The sequence below is a fragment of the Protomyctophum bolini genome, assembly GCF_963924005.1.
Source record: "Protomyctophum bolini genome assembly, chromosome: 10".
Taxonomy (NCBI): Eukaryota; Metazoa; Chordata; class Actinopteri; order Myctophiformes; family Myctophidae; genus Protomyctophum; species Protomyctophum bolini.
In genome coordinates, this window is record NC_137871.1 from 16,525,398 (window position 1) to 16,545,039 (window position 19,642).

Below are 19,642 nucleotides of genomic sequence, written 5' to 3' on the forward strand. Positions count from 1 at the left end.
AGCATATGCAGTATCATGGCATAGGCTACTGTAACATTGTTGTGGTGTAGAAATGTAATTGTTTTGATATTCTGTAGTCTGTACTTTACCCCACAGTTACAAAAATGATTTGTGGATGCAGCTGTATAAGTATAGGATATTGTGTTTCTGTCAAAATGAGCCTAATTAATTTCTGCTTCCCCTGAAACAGATACCGGTAGGCTTACTAGGCTATCATCTCCTGGACCATATGGACTTGAAATGACAAGGTATTGAAAAGACACATGTACTCTTTCCTGCACAGACACCCGCTGGTTATAAACACATTTGAGCCTTGAAAGTATCAAATACATCCAGTTTCTCTACAGTAAACTCTGAAGTTCACCTACATTTGGCTGGCATCCAAAATAAAATGCTGAAGCGTTTACTTATTTCTAAAATCTATTCATAGGTTGTGGTGTGTTGCTCAGGCTGAGGCACATACAAAAGACTCTCATTGTCATGGAGGTAGTGGTGGCCATTTGGGGAACTTCTGAAAGGTAAGGAAATGCTCCAGTCCAGCTTATTTATTGCTTTCTGGTAGCATTTTCCATTTTCTAATGGTTCAAGTTTTAAATTGAAAATGATTGTTCTAGATTTGTGTTAATATACTGTAGGCTACAGGTGTTGGTGAGTTTCATATTATTGGCATTATATATGTGGTTGTCCATGGTGCTGAATCACTGCCCACAGCACTCCTGTGAGAAACAGACTGAGTAGAACAATAATGTGGTATTTTAACATGAACATTAGTGAGGACCAATTATATGAAGATAGGTTGAAAAGTGGTCCTTTAACAATCTGATGACTCCCTGACAACATTAAAGTCCTACCGTGTGTACGGGCCATTAACAAGTGAAACTGGTATTGTTTGATGATGGAACAAAAACAAACTGGAACTGAAACACAAATGTATGCTAATAAATTATCTTTATCACATTATCTTCATATCACACAGACTGGAAGAACTATAAGAACATCTGCAGCATCCTGTTGCAGACTTTGAAGGACATGAGCCTCAGGTAGATCTGTCAGGGTAATGTCATGATAAAATGCCACAGATTACACTTTCAGTATGTAATTGGAATAACCTTTGCTTAAGTATAACACATTTTTCAATCTCCCTTAAAGGGACACTTCACCCTTTTTGCAAAGACATACATGTTAATGACATTTAGAAGATTTAGAACATTTTCCTGGGGTCTTTAAGTGTGCAATATGTGGTTTTAGATATATTCGATTTTAGCAGTGTCCATGATGTCACAGACACTGGGCTCACTTCCTTCCTGGACTACAATTCCCATAATGCTTTGCTTTGGTGCACTGCTCCTCCTTGTGGATAGGGGGAGGGCTGTCTTACTGAGACAACATGTAGTCCAGCAAGGAAGTGAGACCAGTGTCTGTGGCATCATGGACACTGCTAAAATCTAAAATATCTAAAACCACATATCACACACTTAAATCTTCTAAATGTCATTAACATATTTTTTTTGCAAAAAGGGTGAAGTGTCCCTTTAAGTTCATCTTGTCCAGGTTGCAATTACAATTGCAATTACAACACTCTCAGTCACTATCACAAGACTATAGCTCCTAAGATAGGTTAGCTCATGAAGAATTCTGTTTAAAGTTTCAGCAGATGAACATTAGGACTGTGCAAATACAATGTCTTTAGTGTTCAGGTAAGGTCCATGCCTTGCATATGGGCAATCCTTCATTCACTCCATGTTGGATAGATAGAGGTGTACTGGATATGTACAGTTTGTTCTTTTTTATGATGATCTGTAGTTGGAGTCCTGCTCCACTCATGTATTTCATTGCATTATGGATGACATCATTGCTGAGTGACACAGAAGAGACAGAGAGAGGATTAAAACATCTCTTCATTAGCATTTAGAATCTGAAATATAGTGCAGGATATATCACAATGTCTGATCAAATAAATAAGAACTCAACAGGACAACTAACTGCTGTAGGAGTGAAATATATGTTTGTAACAATTGTGTGTTTTGAAAGCAGACATAAACCTAAATTATGTCAAACACTGGTTGTCAACAGGTGACCTGGGGAAACTCAGGAATACAGGCGAGATGCAGGGGTGAGTAGTGTGTGTGGTGGGATGTCCTCATTTATTATGCATGTTTATTAGATTATTCATTATAGGTGTTTATTACATTACCTGGTAAAACACGAGATGGTCTACCTAATTGGGGGCTGCTGTAGATCTCTGTTTGTCTGGATAACTGTCTGTCAGCGTGACCAGGCGGGAGCATTCAGGGCTCTGTAAGGTACACGGCATAGCCACCTCACCAGCAGACTCAACATGATCTGCTCTTACAAACAAGAATGACAGGAATGAGAAGGATAACATACACATACACGGTATATATATAACTGTGTGTGTGCGTGCGTGTGTATGTGTCAGAGGGAGCTGAGAGTGTGAATTTACCCCTCATTGCCATTGACATCTGTGCCAGTGGTGCCATTTGAAAGCTGGACAGTGGGCGGGGTTATAGTGCTGTTTATCTCGTGTAGCATAAAGTCTTCCTCTACAAGGCCTGCCCTCCAGGAGGTGGGTGTGTGGCCACACAGCAATGTCACTTCTGTCAGCTGGTGACCGGCTGAGACACAAATAAGAAAGACATTCAAAGTTTAATTCTTAAAACGACTTAATATAAGTTTGCTAGTTCTACATTATATATTCTGCTCATCGTGATCCAAAAGGTTATTTGAGATTATTATTATTCTCCTTTTGGATGAAACTTAACTGATATTGGGCAACATGCACTATTGACCCGTTTCGCAGAAGATTTTTGACAGGTAAACGCATCTGAACTTTAATAATGTTTGTGTTCTATTTATGTAAGTGTGCCAGTATGCACATCCACAATTAATTTACATTTACATTTTACATTAATTTGTTTCCCTGTCAAACTATCTGCTGTGAGAAGGGTCTGCTGCCATTCACTGTTCAATCAAAAACCCTCCTACATATTATTTATGCTGCATTCACATGGAATCAAGTGGTAGACGGCAAAACCTGCTGGACAGCACGGAACGGTAAAAAGATGAAATATTATAACATTGATGCCGTCTGTCTTTATCGTCACTGGTTCTGGCTGCCGGGCTGCCGTGCCGTCCTGTTCCGTTTACTGTCCTGCTCCCGTCCATTAAAATGAAGTCCGGTTTGCCGTCTACCGCTTGCCTGATTCCATGTGAATGAAGCATTACCTGTGTTTGCCACTGGAGACGGCGGCCGGCTCCTTCCCCCATTGTGGCTCGGGCATCGACATCTGAGCAGGTACGCATAGGCCAACCTGAAGTCCCTGTTGAGTGCTGCATAGAGAATGGGGTTGAGGGCTGAGTTGGCGTAACCCAGCCACAACACCACATTATACTCTATGCCTGGTGACGAATCCTCCATCACCCCCGTCACTGTGAAGTGGATGAAATAGGGCAGCCAGCACACCACAAATGCCCCGATCACTGCCGCCAATGTTACTGTAGCTTTATGCTCCCTGAGGGCCACCGCTGTGATCGTAGAAACGATTGTGATCGTGGTGACCGTGCTGCATCTGCGGTTGTAGTTGGCAGTGGTGCTGATGGGCCTGTGATTGACAATGCGCTTAGCCTGCATTCGTGCGATGCGAAGAATGCGGTGGTAGGTCCAGCACATAGCCACCAGAGGTAGGTAGAAGGTGAGGATGGAGTCGGTGATGACGTACGGCCTGTTTAGTTCAAATCGGCATGCCCTCGTTTTGTTCTTGTAGTTGTAGTTCTGAACCGTGCCATCCGGGGTGTTCCATCCCAGGTGGATGGGCAAGAAAGAAACCCCTAAAGACACCGTCCACACGCACACCATTACCACGGCAACTCGCCACGGCAGCACCAGGGAGTTGTACCTGAGGGGCATGGTCACGGCCATGTAGCGGTCCACACTGATGGCCAGTAGGTTGAGGATGGACGCGGTGCACAGCATGACGTCCAGGGAGATGTAGAGGTTGCAGAAGACGGGGCCGAGTGGCCAGTCCTCTCTGAGCAGCATGAGGGCGGAGAAGGGCAGGACCAGCATGCCCAGCAGCAGGTCTGTGACCGCCAGTGACACGATGAAGCAGTTGGTGAGGCAGCGCAGGCGTCGCGAGGCACAGACGGCCAAACACACCAACACGTTACCGCTGATGGTCAGAAGAATCAGGAGGGACAGGGATATCCCCAGTAGCACCTTAAAAAGCATTGTTGACTGCATTCACTGTGACATTGTATTCGGTGCTTCTCTTGAACAAGTAGCTATAATATATCTATATATATATATATATATATATAATATATATATAAAATGTATACCAGGAAGTGTTTTCAGCTAGCTCTGTTGATGCAAATCCTTCTGAGATCAGTTCTCAGTGATTCTGTTTCCTGACCTCATACAGGATAACAGTATAAACTTTCATGACTGGTTTCATTGAGGACGCCTTGAAAGGATTTGGTTATGTGATGTGTCTGCAAATGCATGCTCATGTAGCATATCATAATAGCATTTGGTTGTTGAAGTATCTGTGGCGGTAGTTTGTGGGATTGCTGAATGTGGAGCTGATTCACAGTAGGCCATCCTTTCCATCATCTGGCTTCAACACCATCTTCCATGGATGTGGCGTCACCTAGTGGATAAAGGGGGTAACAACATACAATAGGTCAATTTAATTGACAGTAGCTACAGTAGCCTTTTGATTGATTGCTTTTGTGTTTGTTTATGTAGACACAGGACATTGAGGGCAGGCAGGGCAAAACAAGGAACACAAGACTATTTGGAATGGAATCAGGGACATTGTGTCTGTTGATTAACTGTTTGCTTTCATTCTAAACAGTTTTTAGTTGAGCACTGTTTCCAAAAGGCAGTTCAAGTCTTTCTATAATATTTAGCCACAACTACAAACTAACAATTGGGTAATAGAATCAAGTAGCTGCTTAAATATGAAAATCATTAAAGGGGATAGGCATTACTATTCTGTGTATGTGTATATTGGTTGTGTATTTAAAATTACATTTGGCTTGTATTGTACAATGGCTCATGATGCAGTATGCCATGACAGGTTTTTTGACAGATGTATTTGTCTGATTAATTAATTACACTTAATGTTAACACAGCCATCCGTGGTGAACGCAAAGCAGTCGTGATAGATTCTTTCACATCCATAACAGTGAGAGTTTTGGCTCCGAGAAGACAAGCTGTCATTAGAGTGTGAGCTAATGGGGAATTCCAATCAAACAATAAAGCTATAAACCAAGTTGGCAGATTATTTGTACAGCAGAGTGCAACTGTGCAGAGCACCAGCTGTAGCTTGGTTGTGTCGCTCTCCCACCGTATTAGACCATGTTGCTGAGAGAGAGAGACACATTCTGTGGTGTTGGACAGAATTAAACCGTTTCTTACTTTCTTGTAAAGATGCACATAATGTTCAATTATACTCGCATGTAAAAGTCCTTTGTGGGATTCTTGTATGTACAGTTGTCAATTCAATTACATTTTTTCAATTAAATTCAAAGGGCTTTATTGGCATGAGAAAACATACGTTTACATTGCCAAAGCAGAAAGAACAATACAACAATACAGCAATACAATCAAAACAAAAATGATGTACATTGAAGGTCAGAATCTTCAATAGATGAAATTCTATGTACCAAGGTCACTCAATGCAGGTATAGTGCAGGAATATACACTTAATGATTAGTCTTTAGGGTGGTTGTGTTCCATTTGATATCCTTCTCCTATCACAGCAACTCACAAATCTTGCTGCTGTGTTTGCACATTGTTGTACTTGTCATTGCAAATCATAAGTCATACATCACACATTTGAGTTTACTGAGGAAAGTTAATAGTATGATAAGAAAGATGTTAAGCACAGCACATAAGAAGAAACTGCACCTAATCTGCAAGTGCAGACGGTGTGCTGGTCTTTGTGCACTTTATGTGCATTTTTTTAATGCGTCATAGAGAAAATGCCTCATATCTACGGTTGAAATGAACAAATTATCAAAGCTCTGGCGCTAGCATTGCATTTCACTTAACAAATGGAGTGGATGTGACGAGTCTCCTATGGGCATTGTTGAGATTTTCTTACTGCTAGGTGGTTTTGAAACGATAGAAGATGACTTGTCCTCAGAGAACCTATTCATTAATGGCATGTGGGTACAGTAGGGCTGTTAATGTGTGCATGGTGGAATGAGGATTAGTGATAAGATGTTCAAGTGTGGTCGTGCATGTTCACGTGCACTTGAATGTACAAGTGTGTGTGAGCAAGTATTTCCGTCAGTGAGCGGTGGGTATTGTTTGTTCGTCATGTTTTTCCAACACTGTAATGGACAGTGGGACATTTGCCAGATATGGTTCATACTTAGCCACCCACTTATCACCTTAGAGAGGGAAAAAAATACATTACAGACAGATGGGGGGGGGGGGGGGGGGGGAGTGTTTAGACCGAAATGATAGACAGATAGAGGATTGGACAGTGTGTGTCTTTCTAGGAAGACAACAGATAAGGGAGATGAGACAAGAGTGTGAACAGAATGCTTTTAGCAAACATAATTTCTCCCGAATGCAGATCACCGTCTCTAATCTTCAACTCGGCAGATTTTCCACATTTTGCTCCCCATGACACATTTCTGATTAGCCTACATTACAGGACCACTGCTTTGAAGTTCATCTAGAGCAAATACTGCTATCACAGCCACTAACGTACGAAGCAAAGCACAACGTCACACTTTTCTTAACAACAACAACAAACGGACACACACACACACACACACACACACACACACACACACACACACACACACACACACACAGTCGTTTGGGTTGAGGCCAAGAGTAGTCTGTTAGGACTAACCAGATATGGACATGTTTAACGGGTCGCCAGTAGCAATACCACAATACTACAATACTGCAAAGACAACCCTGGTTGACTTCCAGAGAGAGAGAGATGGGGAGAGAGAGAGAGAGAGAGAGCATGTGTGTTTGGCTGTGTTAATATGTGTACATGCACAAGCACAAGCTTGCCTTTACTGTAGGCTTAGTCGTGTCTACATGCATGTGTTCCTGTCCCAGTGTTGGTGTGTGAGAGTGTAGTCATTATTCGTTTCCTGTGTTTATTTTTACATAAACATCATAAGCCGGTATTCTTGGTAAAACTCTATTAATCTTGGCCAGAGACTGGGAGGAAACATGCTTTTGGCCTCTGATTATTCTTAAGTGTGAGAATGAAACAAAATCCAGTAGATCTGCACTTTATCAGCACAAACCCACCCAGTGGGATTCATGCAGACAGAGAGTGAGAGTTTGTTGTGTTAACAGGGTGAGCTCTCGATTCCTAATCTTTTTTTTATTTTTACTAGTAGTCCTTTATTTGTAATGGACTTTAACGAGTGTAATGGATTAGTGTTTGATTTCTCTGTTTACTATAGTATGTAAAAGCCTCAAAGCGTGTCAGCACAACTGAAGCCTGCTATGCTTAGAGGGGCAGTATATCTGTGCAGCAGTCAGACTATCAAATCACTGGTAGCGTGGATGATTTTTAGTTTTTTTAATTCAATCCGAGGCCAAGTATACTGCTGACACACATACAAACATTTTGTTATTATTGTTATTATTATTTATTACTGCAGTAAAAACTGTTCTTCCTGCGTCCATCCCAGGATATACATGTATGGCAACTATAATACCGGTACCTATCTATCTACATGTGTTTGCATATGAATACTGCATGCACGCACGAGTACGCACGCACGCACACACACACACACACACACACACACACACACACACACACACACACACACACACACACACACACACACACACACACACACACACACACACACACACACACACACACACACAAATGTAGGAAGTGATAAACCTTAATAACCTTAGCAGGTCCCAGAAGACCTTTCTCCTAGACAGCTTCCTTTTACTTGCTGTCTGTCTTTCAATGGCAGTAGAGTCTTCTAAATGGTCGGGTGTGCTTCATGGTATTTCCATCAAGCCCTTCTATAATTCACTAAATGGTCCTGTAAGAATAGGCCCAATTTGGGTAGTGTGCTTTTTTTTTTTGACAGTCTGAGCTCTGACATGAGTAATATAGGTATTTGCAGCTCCACTCTGAGTTTGACACACTTGACACACTCCATGTGCTCATGTTTTAGATGTCTTTGATGTCTTAGAGTCTGGTGTCAGTCCAGCGGAACAGGAACTCATGTTTATTGATACAGAGCAGCCTAGTGTATCTGAATATGTTTACATGTTGCTCCTAGAGGTGGACTCATTCTGGCCGACCGCACCTGTGGTAGAGAGACATTGTACAGAAGCACAGTAGACAGTGGGCATGGTTTTCTGGACCCATTGAAAAATTGGCCATTAGTTTTTTTACAAAAATATTTATAGAAATTATTTTAAGCTTAGAATCAACACTGAAGCACTGAGAAAACTGTTGCGCCTTTTCTTCGTCCTTTTTTCCCCGGATGGCTTAGAATCAAGCCATCCGGGATCCTGGAGTTAGGGTTGGGGTTGAAAAACGCTAAGACAAACACGAGCATGCCTTCGTCAATGTCAGAATTGAATTGATTCTAGGCTTAGAATAATTGATATAAATCTTTTTGTAAATCTCTAAGGGAAAAATTAATTGGAGAGTTTTCAGTAGGTCTATAAAACCACGCCCATTGCTACCGTATGCTCTATTGGGAACCTAATATTTATATCACGTGACAGTGGCTCATGATCTTATTATTGTCTCCACCAGCTAATTACCAGTTACCAGCTAATCTCCGGCACCGTTAACCCGGTCAATGCCAAATTTTGCGCACACACTCCCTGGATGCCAACGATGAACCTCTGCCCCAACCTCTGGCCTCTTATAGTGCCGACTTTTGAAAAACAAACTTTTTGATATTACTCCTCCAGATTCTGTCCAAAAATCCTGCAAATCGTTACACACTATCTCTATAGTCCTGTGTTCAAGACAGATCTGTCCGATATTTCAGATTCCATCCTAATTGGCTAACATTTTTGTTTTGAACAAAAAGCCTCAAATCATGAACGGAACGTGCAATTTACGTGAAATCTTTCACAGACTTTCCTACTAGGCTGAGGAATATATCCCACCCTTTTCACATTGGCCTGTTATCGCGCCACCAACAGGTGTATTTTTGCAAAACACATTTATGGAACAAAATGCCTCAAATCATCCAATTGCCATCCAAGGTGTCACCCTTTTCACATTGGCCTATTATAGCGCCACCAGTAGGCCACAACCTGACCTGCCGTGCAGGAGACCTGTGCCCCGAGGGGCACTTTTTCTAGTTTTAAATGTATCTAGCTGCACTCACTTTCTCTATTGCTCTATTGCTTAGAGAGTGTGTGTGTGAGAGAGAGAGAGAGAGAGAGAGAGAGAGAAGCTATGAGAAAGGTTGCTATGTGCATTAGACCATTGGAGATGAGCTTTAGATTCTCAACAAAGCGTGAAGAGAAAACACAGACAGCTGGGCAGTCAGACAAGCTGACACAGACAAACAGACAGGCTCCCAAACAGGTACACAGAGACACAGACAGACAGACAGACAGACAGACAGACAGACAGACAGACAGGCTCCCAAACAGGTACACACACTTAGCCTAAATCTATCCTAATATACTGAGAGTAGTGTACTATTCTTGTCCAGTAAAGCCCAAACATGTAGGTGTAGGGCTGTAGTTTTAGTCCTGCCCCTAACTTGTCAACAATTTATTTTGGTCTGAAATATTCAACACTTACTCAGATGTTTCAAACAGACATTACTCCCAATCCCATATGTGCTCTAATTGGAATTATATCGTAAACGTGTTCTACCTGCAGTATATGGCAAAACAATAAAAACCCTCTTTGCTTGCTATTAGATAATTACACTCATCCTCCTCTTGTGATATTCATTCACCACCCAGCTTTACCAGATGGATTATATAGACTGTACTTTTTGAAATGTTATACATAGGACTTATATTATTCCTTGAAAGATTTGTATGAAAATCTAACTATCAATTACATAAATCTCTAAACACGCGGTCCCTTCTGTAAGTCTGTCGGATAGGCAAACAGACTACTACAGATTACTACAGACTGATATGGGCATAACTCTCCACCAAACAGACTACTACAGATTACTACAGACGTGGAAGGTGTGACACACTGACAAGTTCAACACGTTGCTGAATGCACCTCAGAGCCGGCAACGCTGCACCGGCTACAATAGCTTCATGTCTTTTTCAACAACAAGCCTGCTGCTATCCGACAGTCAAAAGTTGACCAAGCTGGCTTTAGATGCTTCCCTACAACTAGCTACCTGACGCGACAGTGTACCCAACGCCCATTCAACAGCCTTAAAAGGTAGACGGGTAGACGGATACAGAGATCTAACTATATGGGCATAAAAGGAGCACAGACAGACAGATACAATGGGTACTTTGACAACGGGTACTAGTATTGGATAATTGCATTAATTGGGTGGGGAATGCATTCCCAACTTGCATCGTTCCCGAGTTGGCCAGGTGCCCAACGGGCACTGGTCTAGTATAGTTACAAATATTGATTGAGATTCCTAATGGTATTCTGTGTTCATTGAACACTGTAGGTACATTCTTCCATTATGAGTTGGGAGTGTCTGGAGATTGCTGTGTTTTAGTAGATGGTTGCTTCCAGTTTATATTTATTGTTGTCTGTAACTATACTCCTCCCACTATTCTGATTGTTAATGATCTTTCCGATTACTATATCAGTAAATCACAGCAACCAAAATGATTGCCACTCACAGGAAGCAATCCAATTCATTCAATGGACTCTTAGTTTTCTGAACATTGTTTCATTGTTCTACAGCCCCTATCCACGGCGCCATGGAGGCTAACATTAATTCATGGATATCTATCTCTGTTGATCTTAATAATCTTGAGTTGAGTGTGTATTGTTTTATTTTCTTAACTTGTAACTGTGTGTGTGTGTGTGTGTTTAAAGGTGCTATAAGTAATTTATTTCAGGAAAAGTGTTAAATAACTATATAGAGCGTATGCGCTTACATAAAGTGAGTGGCAAATCGAGTGGAAAAGTGAGTTTAACGTTGTTTAATGCAATCAGATAGGACTTTTCTGTTTGGATGTTAGGGCTGTCAAGGCCTGAAAGTAGTTTTTTGACACTCGGTAGTATTGGCGTTCCCACATAACTTCCGGGTATGATGATGATGTCACATGCATACCCTCTATTATAGCAATCATTGCTATACTGTTTTTCAATAATGGGTCTCCCCATCTCTGCAACTCTTTTGAAAAAAGAAAATAGGTCAGGATGCCAATTTCATCCAAGCTACTATTGTACCTTTTGTTTGAGTGGTGTTCAACATGTACTAATGTTACTTCTACTTGAGTAACATATGTGTCTACTTGTACTCTTTCCACTACACAGTACCATGCCACTGTTTCATGTCAACATCGTAGTTTCCTCATAGAATGCCTCCGCTTAATGAACAACTAACTAGTAATTATTATTAGACATGGAAATGTCCTGACATGTACGGTGGGTTAACCCATTCAGACCTGATGCCGATTCTACAAATGCCTTCTAAATCTACAAATGCCTTCTAAATCAGCAGTTCTCTAACGTTTTCGTGCCAAGGACCTCCGACATGATAAGTATTTGGCCCCAGCCCCCCCTCCATCTAAATGTTTTGTGCCAGCCCCCTCGCTTTGTCACTCACATTTGCCACTCACTATCCCCAAGTTAATTTTTGTAGTTTAAAAACAGTGTACAGACAGAGGTTTTATCCTCTTGATTCTCGCCTTGATGCCTTGATGTGCAGCACCTGGCCTAAATACAGGCATAAGCTGTGCACACAATCTTCTCTGTGGAAACATAAACGTCCCATAACTTTATAGCCAGCATGCTTTGTTTGTGATTACACCAGTCTATATGCACCTGTAATTTACCCATCTATGTAATAATAATAAACTTTATTTATATAGCACCTTTCATACATAAATGCAGCTCAAAGTGCTTTACAGAGCAGAGAAGATAATAAAAGCAAAACAAAACGGCAAGTAAGTTTGCATATGAGTACTGCACACACACACACACACACACACACACACACACACACACACACACACACACACACACACACACACACACACACACACACACACACCAATCTAAGTTCCTCATTCACAGGACTGATTAAACGACCTCTTTGTCATTGTACATTATACAGTACAGGTCACCCACAGGTCACTATTGCTGCAGTGCAGTTAATTTTTTTTTAACCTTTATTTAACCAGTAAAAAAACCACATTGAGACTGAAGTGTGAACTGGCCAAGACAAAAGGCAAAATAAGTGACACAGCTCTGCCAGTAACAAAAAATACACAACAAAAAACAGGACAGACATACAATGCTCATAAATACAGTACCCACTACCGAAGAAGCTCAAAGGGAGAACAGGAACGCGACCAATAAGGACTAATAAATAAAAACTAAGCAACGGAAATTGCTAGTAGACTAAAAAGCAAGCAGACGTATAGCAGATTTGCTATACGTCAAAGCAGGAGCAGTGTATGGGAAGTGTGCCTCAGAGTTAAACTGAGTCCAGCCCATGACCTACATTATGTTGTACAGTATGGAGTCCTCAAAGTACCTCTCTCTCTGTGTGTGTCTCTCTCTGTGTGTCTCTCTGTGTCTCTCGCTCTCCTCTCCTCTAGAGGAGAGGAGAGGACTCTGAATAGTCTAAAAAGCAGAAATAACCAAAAACATGAAAATAATTATAATAATATATTTAGTTTTCTAAAATTTGCAATTTTAAAAGAAAAAAAATCCTGTTTATATTCAAGAGAGATGCACTCTTGTTTAAATTGTGCTGGGATGAACATGCTTTGCTATTTGAAAAATAAACAAATTAAAATCATGTACAGTAGTAGTCACATAATGTTTCATCTAGCATACTGTAAGAATATTGTATGAACTCACCTTTGTGCAGCTGTGCCGTAGCTATGAAGACTGTCTGCTACTCCGCTCTGCTCCCTGAAACTAAGGAGCCACACACTCATTAAGTGTGTGTGTGTGTGTGTGCGTGTGTGTGTGTGTGTGTGTGTGTGGCGTGCGTGCGTGCATGCGTGCGTGCGTGCGTGTGAACGATAGGAGGGAGCAACAGTGAGTCAGGCACACACCTCTCTCTCGCTCTCTGTTCCTTCCCACTGTCTCCTTACATCTATTTCTGCAAATATTATTGTCCCATATCTGGCCAACATCTCTAGTTTCTAATTGGTATTAACGATATGGTAATTTTGCATGGGCGATAGAGGTGTCTGTCAACTCCATGACAACGCTCCTCTTCTTTCAGACAGGGTACTCGGGGAGAATGGCTGCTTGGGTGAATCTCTGAGAATTGGCACCAGATGGTCTTGAATGATGTCAATGGCCGATGGGTCAGACAAATTCTAAATCTATCTTTCTATTTCTGGCCGTCTGCCTTTTATTTTGCTTTGCTATCTATTTTTCATGTGCCTCTGGCTCCTGGGGCACTGGGGCAGGCATGCCTCTCTCCTTCCTCCCCAACGTCAATCCATCGTCTTGGCTTTATGCTGAGATCTATAACTCATTACCACTGCTCTGTCGTTTCATATCTCTCTTTTCCTGTCTGTCTTCAGCTGTATCTGAGCTTCTTTTTTTTGTCTGTCCATTTCTCTGTTTGTGTCTACGCTTTTGTCATTTTCCTGCTTTGTTTCTGTCTTTCTTTCTTTCTTTCTTTCTTTCGCAACGCCCAAGTTTCTCCTTGTGAGTCACAAGACAAGGCTGCAGTTTTGTTCTTAATAGAACTGAGTGATAAGGTATCACTCTCTCTCCCCCTCTCTCTCTCTCCCTCCCTCCCTCCCTCCCTCCCTCTCTCTCTCTCCCCCTCTCTCTCTACCTTTCTCCCTCCCTCCCTCCCTCTCTCTCCCTCTCTCTGACGCACACACCTGTAGGCACACATCACATTACACGCACTGTAAAATCAATCAATAATGTTTCCTTTCTCCCACGTTGACCTGTGTAAGGATTATGGAAAGCTATGGTGTGTGTGTGTGTGTGTGTTTGTGTGATTGTTTGTTCTATGTACCTCTGAAGTCCCCGGATGACCTTTCTCCTCCACACATTTACATAACGACAACCTTGCAAAGTGAGGAGGGATGTTGAGGTAGTGTGTCAGTGGACATTTGACTTTAGATTTGATGTCTGTCATTGCTGAGACCACAGCTGTGTGTTCTTTGGCTTGGGATGCTTGTGGGCTCCAATGTTCCCATGCTAGGAGGTGCCAGGGCAGGAAAGGATCATTCTTCTTAGCTGGTATTATGTGGAATGCTGTTGGCAGTGGTATCTCAAATTCCATTAGCACTGCAGATTTTTTTTTCTTTCTATGGGAATTCAAATTGGTCCCTCGGCCCCTTGTTTAAGATCTGCCCTATCTTGATTATATTAGACTGGGCAATTTAGAATGGCTGGATGATTAATACACATCTCTACCGCCCTCTTGAGGATTTGTGAGGTAATGACATCTACTTGGAACAAGGTGTTAGTTAGACCCTGGCCCTGTCATATGTGTCAATACTACTACTACTAACACACTAGTAGTGTTGCATGCAAGTAACGGATTCTACCGATCCTCAGGGTGCAACAAAGAAGTGATGCAGTTTATAATGGCTTTGATAAGTGACTTATAATAATAATAATTGCGACCGCAGATCCTTCCCCATCCATCCCTCCACTTCGATGTCTCCCTTTTGACTGATACCTGTCCATTCAAACTCTAGACGGGCCTGCCCCAAAGTTATTATTGCAGCTCGGCAGCAGGAGAAAACTACAGTTCTCAACAGTCAGTGTTCACTGTTCAGTAGACAGAATTAGAGCTTACCAACCTCAACCAGCCAGGGCCTCCTCCACCCTGCCTTTCTCACCCACTTCCCCTTAGCAGCGTGAAGGGAGGAAGAGAGGGGAGAGACAGAAGAGACAAAAAGGAGAAGAGGAGGAGCTTGTTGTTTTCATGCTGTGAGAGAGAAAAACACACACACAACAGCAGAAGTTAGAGACTAATCAGAAAGCCTGGTAAAGAGTTAGAAGGGGACAACATCAGAGAGGAACGAAGGAGTGGATGATTTCTGAGAGCGCGGATAGGTCCAAATGGCGCCTTGTTGGACCAAGTCAATTACAGAGCGGTATGGTGTAGGTAAGTACAGTAGGTTGCACTCTCCCACCATGTAAAATCCTGAGTGCTTGTTTAACTCATTGAGATTGTACAAATGTATCCATCATGGATCCGGGTCCATTTGGTTACATTTGTACAGAGTACACTCACTGTGTGTGTGTGTGTGTGTGTGTGTGTGTGTGTGTGTGTGTGTGTGTGTGTGTGTGTGTGTGTGTGTGTGTGTGTGTGTGTGTGTGTGTGTGTGTGTGTGTGTGTGTGTGTGTGTGTGTGTGTGTGTGTGTGTGTGTGTGACTGTGTGTGTGTGTGTGTGTGTGTGTGTGTGTGTGTGTGTGTGTGAGAGCCATGAGGCACATGAACCTATCTTTAATGCTCAGACAGAGCTAGAACTATCACTTCCTCCTTCACAGGATGTGGTCAGGTGCTGCCTAACTGACACATATCTTCAGTATGAACACCCCAGAAATGATCGGCTGAAATGGTTATGTTCTGCATTTCTACCATGTGTAGGCAGCGATACACAGCCCGATTTATTATGTTCAGATTATCAATCTCTGCCTTGAGAGGAAGTGGAGAATTGTGTATAAATGTAACTGCTCGACAGAGAGAAATTGAGTATTGTAACTTCACTGCTTGGAATAATTGATTTTCACAGAACATACACTATATGGCTGAATTATTTTGGAAGCAATTGACATTGCAATATGTTTGGTTTTTACTATGTGTATTTCAATGTATAAAACGCAGGAATTACATATTTTCACCAGATCCATTTGGAAAGCGTTTATCTATTTTGATTGAATGATTTATAGGGTGAGTTTTGAGAATGATATTAGGCAGTTGTTCAATACAGGCAGTTGTTAACTCAACATGACACCTGAATGTGAATGCAAGACCAGTTAAAAAGACGTCATTAAAAACTCTGATCTTCCAGACCAATGGCTGGATGACTTTACCGTAGCACCTGGCATCATTTGCAGTGTCATTATTGCACCACACATGTATTGCAATGTCAATGCTGAGTGTGTGTAAGATGAGAACCTTGGAGCCTAAGCATGTCTGTTATCAGACATATAACACAGACATGCTCATAACTATGCCCTCTAAAACACAACTCTCCTAGCGGATGTTTGCTGACCTCATGGAGAAAGTGCAGAACACAGCACTGATACATTGTGTTGTTCTCATATTGTAAGATGGAACAACCATCAAAACATGTACAAAGATTATATTTAATATCCTGGTATTTGGCGTCGAGTTTGACAGTGGCCACTGGCCATGAGTGTAAAATTGCAGGAAAGCATCGATTGATATCAAATATTGTAGCAGGTTACACAGACTGTGTCTTTTTCGGTTAGAATTGACAACACAGGAAGTGGAGGGGGTGGCAGTTAGTGTGAGGATTTCGTTGTGCTTATTACGGTAACACTGCAGCAAGAATAAGGCCTGCTCAATAGATTAGAATTTAGAAATGACATATACTGTACAGTACATTACAACTTGTGAAAGTGTAAATTTAAGAGTCATTCACAAGATTCATCGTTTCCATATGCCATCCTTTCAATATCAATATATGTTTCTACAATTCTTCCCTGTGAAATAATTATGTTTAGCAGTTAAATGTGTCTATGAAAGAGTGTTGATAGGCCTACTTGATTTTGTGTTAAAAGCTCCAAAACTATATATATATTTAACTTAATTTTAAGTAGTATCTACAAATGATGCAAAGTACAGTAAATTGGGCTGTTCATCACTGTGGCAAATTTCACATGTGGCAGTGAAATTAGTTTACCAAGCTTTAACATTTCTCTCTCAACAGTTTACTATTGAAGTTAAAAGATGCATTTTATGGTGAATTGATGTTCTTGTGACATAACCACCAGGCATAGACAACGGCAGGGTTCCTGCAATAAGGTTTTTTATTATCCAGTGTGATACAAAATCAAGCAAGCTATGCTGTTGTATAACGGAAACCAAAATGGTATCACTTCAGCAGAAACGGTTACAGATCTCTAGCGTTGTCTTCTCTCCTGACAGTGGCTATCCCCTGAATGTGGGTGTGGGAATGGCTAATTTATCCTGTGTGCTCGATGCACAACAAGACCTAGCACTGATGTCCAATTAGGCCAGGTGTGACTGTTAAATCGGCCATCACCCATCCCACACATCTTTTTTTGCAATACCTATTGACAATATCAGATACGCACGTACACTGCCAAGTGCCAACTTGCACGGTCAAGTGAACAGTTTTAATGATGCAACGTTTCGGCCTGAGGAAGGTCTACAGTCCACGACCGAAATGTTGCTTCAATAAAACATTTATCTTGACCGTGAACGTGCAAGGCTAGCAAATAGAATAGCCTGGAGGTGTCAGTCAAGCTGACTTCCAATGTACAAACATTCAAGCATTTACCAAGGGCTTGGTTATTGGACAAGGTTCCAGAGTAGGAGCAGGGTTTTAGTAAGGATACAAATAATTGGGTAAATGTATTTTGTTGTGTCTAAAAGAATGTTTATTTATTATACATTGTTCATGCCTGTCATGTTATGAGATGTATTTGTTGCGTTTATGAAGACCGCAGTGGTTTTATCATGTGTTATGACATGATTTCATGTTGTCAACTGCTTTTTGAATACGCACCTGCTTACTGTAGGCGTGCAGAAGTGCAATACATATCAGAAAGAAATGTTACAATGTCAACTTTTTTCCCAGATTGATTATTATTGCTTTTTAGTAAACTGTGTTGTGGTGTCCTTAAACCCTTCCTCTCATGCTTGATCTGCAAGTAAAGTATTTGAGAATTCATTTGATTTGGTTTGTTTCCTCTGTCTTCCAGTTAAATGGAATTTTAATGGAAATGGGGATAATGAGCTCTCTTTGGAGATCGGCGACACAGTCTACATCCAGGAAGTCTGCGATGGTGAGAAATGTGTGAAATATTACACACAGCTTAGGTTACAGGTTAATTCAGTCACTCTCAACTGTGTCAATTGCATGATGATTAGACGATAGTCCACAGACCCCCATTCAATACAATGATTATGTCTGTGACTACAGCAAACCCCATGTTGAGAATCAGTTCCATCTTTCATGGAATATATTTGACATGGAATGCATTCGGGAATATGTATAGCTTTTTTTTGGTGATGATAAATATTTTATGCTAAATACGACTGTGTTCACTCTGTTAATGTGCTACTAAATTGCATGGTTCTGTCTTCCAGGATGGTACAAAGGCTACTTGGCCAGGAATAAGGCTCAGCAGGTAATGGTTCTGAACACACCCAGGACATTATTAACCCATTTTGACCTGAGATCAGATTCTAAAAATGTCTTCTACATAGTGACAGTTTTCTGAAAAAGCTATGTTTCTATGTCAGTCGTTCTTTCAAAAATAGCAGACCTAGATCTGCTATTTTTAAACACCAAAACGGGTTCCCGCCCAAAATGGGTTTTAACCTGGCATAGCCAGACTACTATATCTGTGTAGATATAGTCTGGAACTTCGGTGTGGAAGATTCATTTACAAGGGGCGGTTACAAACAGATTCAAACGTCACCAAATGCCCCACTTTGAAAAGTGGGCTCTGATTGGTCACCCTCACCCACAACTCTGGGGTGAGTGAAATGTAATTCAAAACAGAGTACAAACATCTACTAATTTAGTTTGGATGAAAAGCATCAGGAAAAGAACAAGGCTCCATACAAAAATCTAAAAATAATAATTAAAAATAAATGAAAAAAGTAATTAAAAACCCGGCCTCACGTATTAGGAGGTCAGTATCAGTCACCAGAAAAAAGAACAGGCGTTTTCGAAGAATCTAACATGGTTAAAATGGAGTTTATAGAATAAGCTAAAACGAATATCAATACTGAACAAGCAACTTAAGCACTACCTGGGTTGTTACATAAACCTGAGACCGAGTGTTAGGCCCGTCCCTCCGCTATTCATTCCAATAGAAGTTGCTCAGTAGCGTTTTGAAGCACCCGGAAGACTGCCGGAAGTACAATTATAACTCAATGGCTCGAGTGAGCCTAGTTACGCACGTGACATCATGTACGTCCGTCCACCTCCATGAAAGTGCTACAATTCCACATTTCGCCAGTAGTGGCAGCTTCAACGTTAGCTGGGGGCTTGGTCACAGCCTGTCGCATAGCAACATGTGAGCTTATACAGGTAGAACGTCTATTTTCACAATTTCTATTTCTCTTTTGGGTCTCGACCTAAAAAGCTTGGGACGACTCTAGAGTGGCCACTCTAATCTTGTGACTAGATTTGACTTGCCAAAAAGAACTGATCTACAAGCTAACGTTGTATCATGATGCATTGTTAGCTTGTAGATTTGTTATTTTCGGCAAACCCTCAAATGATGGAGAATAAGTTAAGCTT

At 41.4% G+C, this 19,642-nt stretch overlaps 2 protein-coding genes across 3 annotated transcripts in view; one reads left to right on the plus strand and one right to left on the minus strand.

Annotated features, from left to right (window-relative positions):
• Positions 1 to 1,526: 1,526 nt before the first annotated feature.
• Positions 1,527 to 8,052, minus strand: hrh2a (histamine receptor H2a). Its single transcript, XM_080773714.1, has 5 exons — positions 7,935 to 8,052; positions 3,247 to 4,670; positions 2,465 to 2,636; positions 2,195 to 2,343; positions 1,527 to 1,855 (listed from the first exon to the last, which is right to left on the minus strand). The coding sequence occupies exons 2-4, from the start codon at positions 4,259 to 4,261 to the stop codon at positions 2,334 to 2,336; spliced, it is 1,197 nt and encodes a 398-aa protein (XP_080629840.1). The 5' UTR covers positions 4,262 to 4,670; positions 7,935 to 8,052; the 3' UTR covers positions 1,527 to 1,855; positions 2,195 to 2,333.
• Positions 8,053 to 15,155: 7,103 nt separating this feature from the next.
• Positions 15,156 to 19,642, plus strand: part of dock2 (dedicator of cytokinesis 2) — a 149,181-nt gene continuing 144,694 nt past the window's right edge. The window contains exons 1-3 of one of the 2 annotated variants that reach the window (XM_080774161.1): positions 15,156 to 15,276; positions 18,090 to 18,173; positions 18,478 to 18,518. In XM_080774161.1, coding sequence (XP_080630287.1) covers positions 15,231 to 15,276; positions 18,090 to 18,173; positions 18,478 to 18,518 — 171 coding nt within the window. In that variant the 5' untranslated portion in view covers positions 15,156 to 15,230. Of the gene's footprint in view, positions 15,286 to 18,089; positions 18,174 to 18,477; positions 18,519 to 19,642 lie in introns of both variants that reach the window. The other variant, XM_080774160.1, reaches the window with a different exon arrangement.

Excerpts from the sequence above, each read along its gene's own strand:
- hrh2a (XM_080773714.1), bottom strand. The coding sequence starts at position 4,261 with ATGCAGTCAACAATGCTTTTTAAGGTGCTACTGGGGATATCCCTGTCC. Across the intron at positions 2,637-3,246 it reads GTCTCCAGTGGCAAACACAG|CCGGTCACCAGCTGACAGAA; the intron begins GTAATGCTTCAT and ends TTTGTGTCTCAG.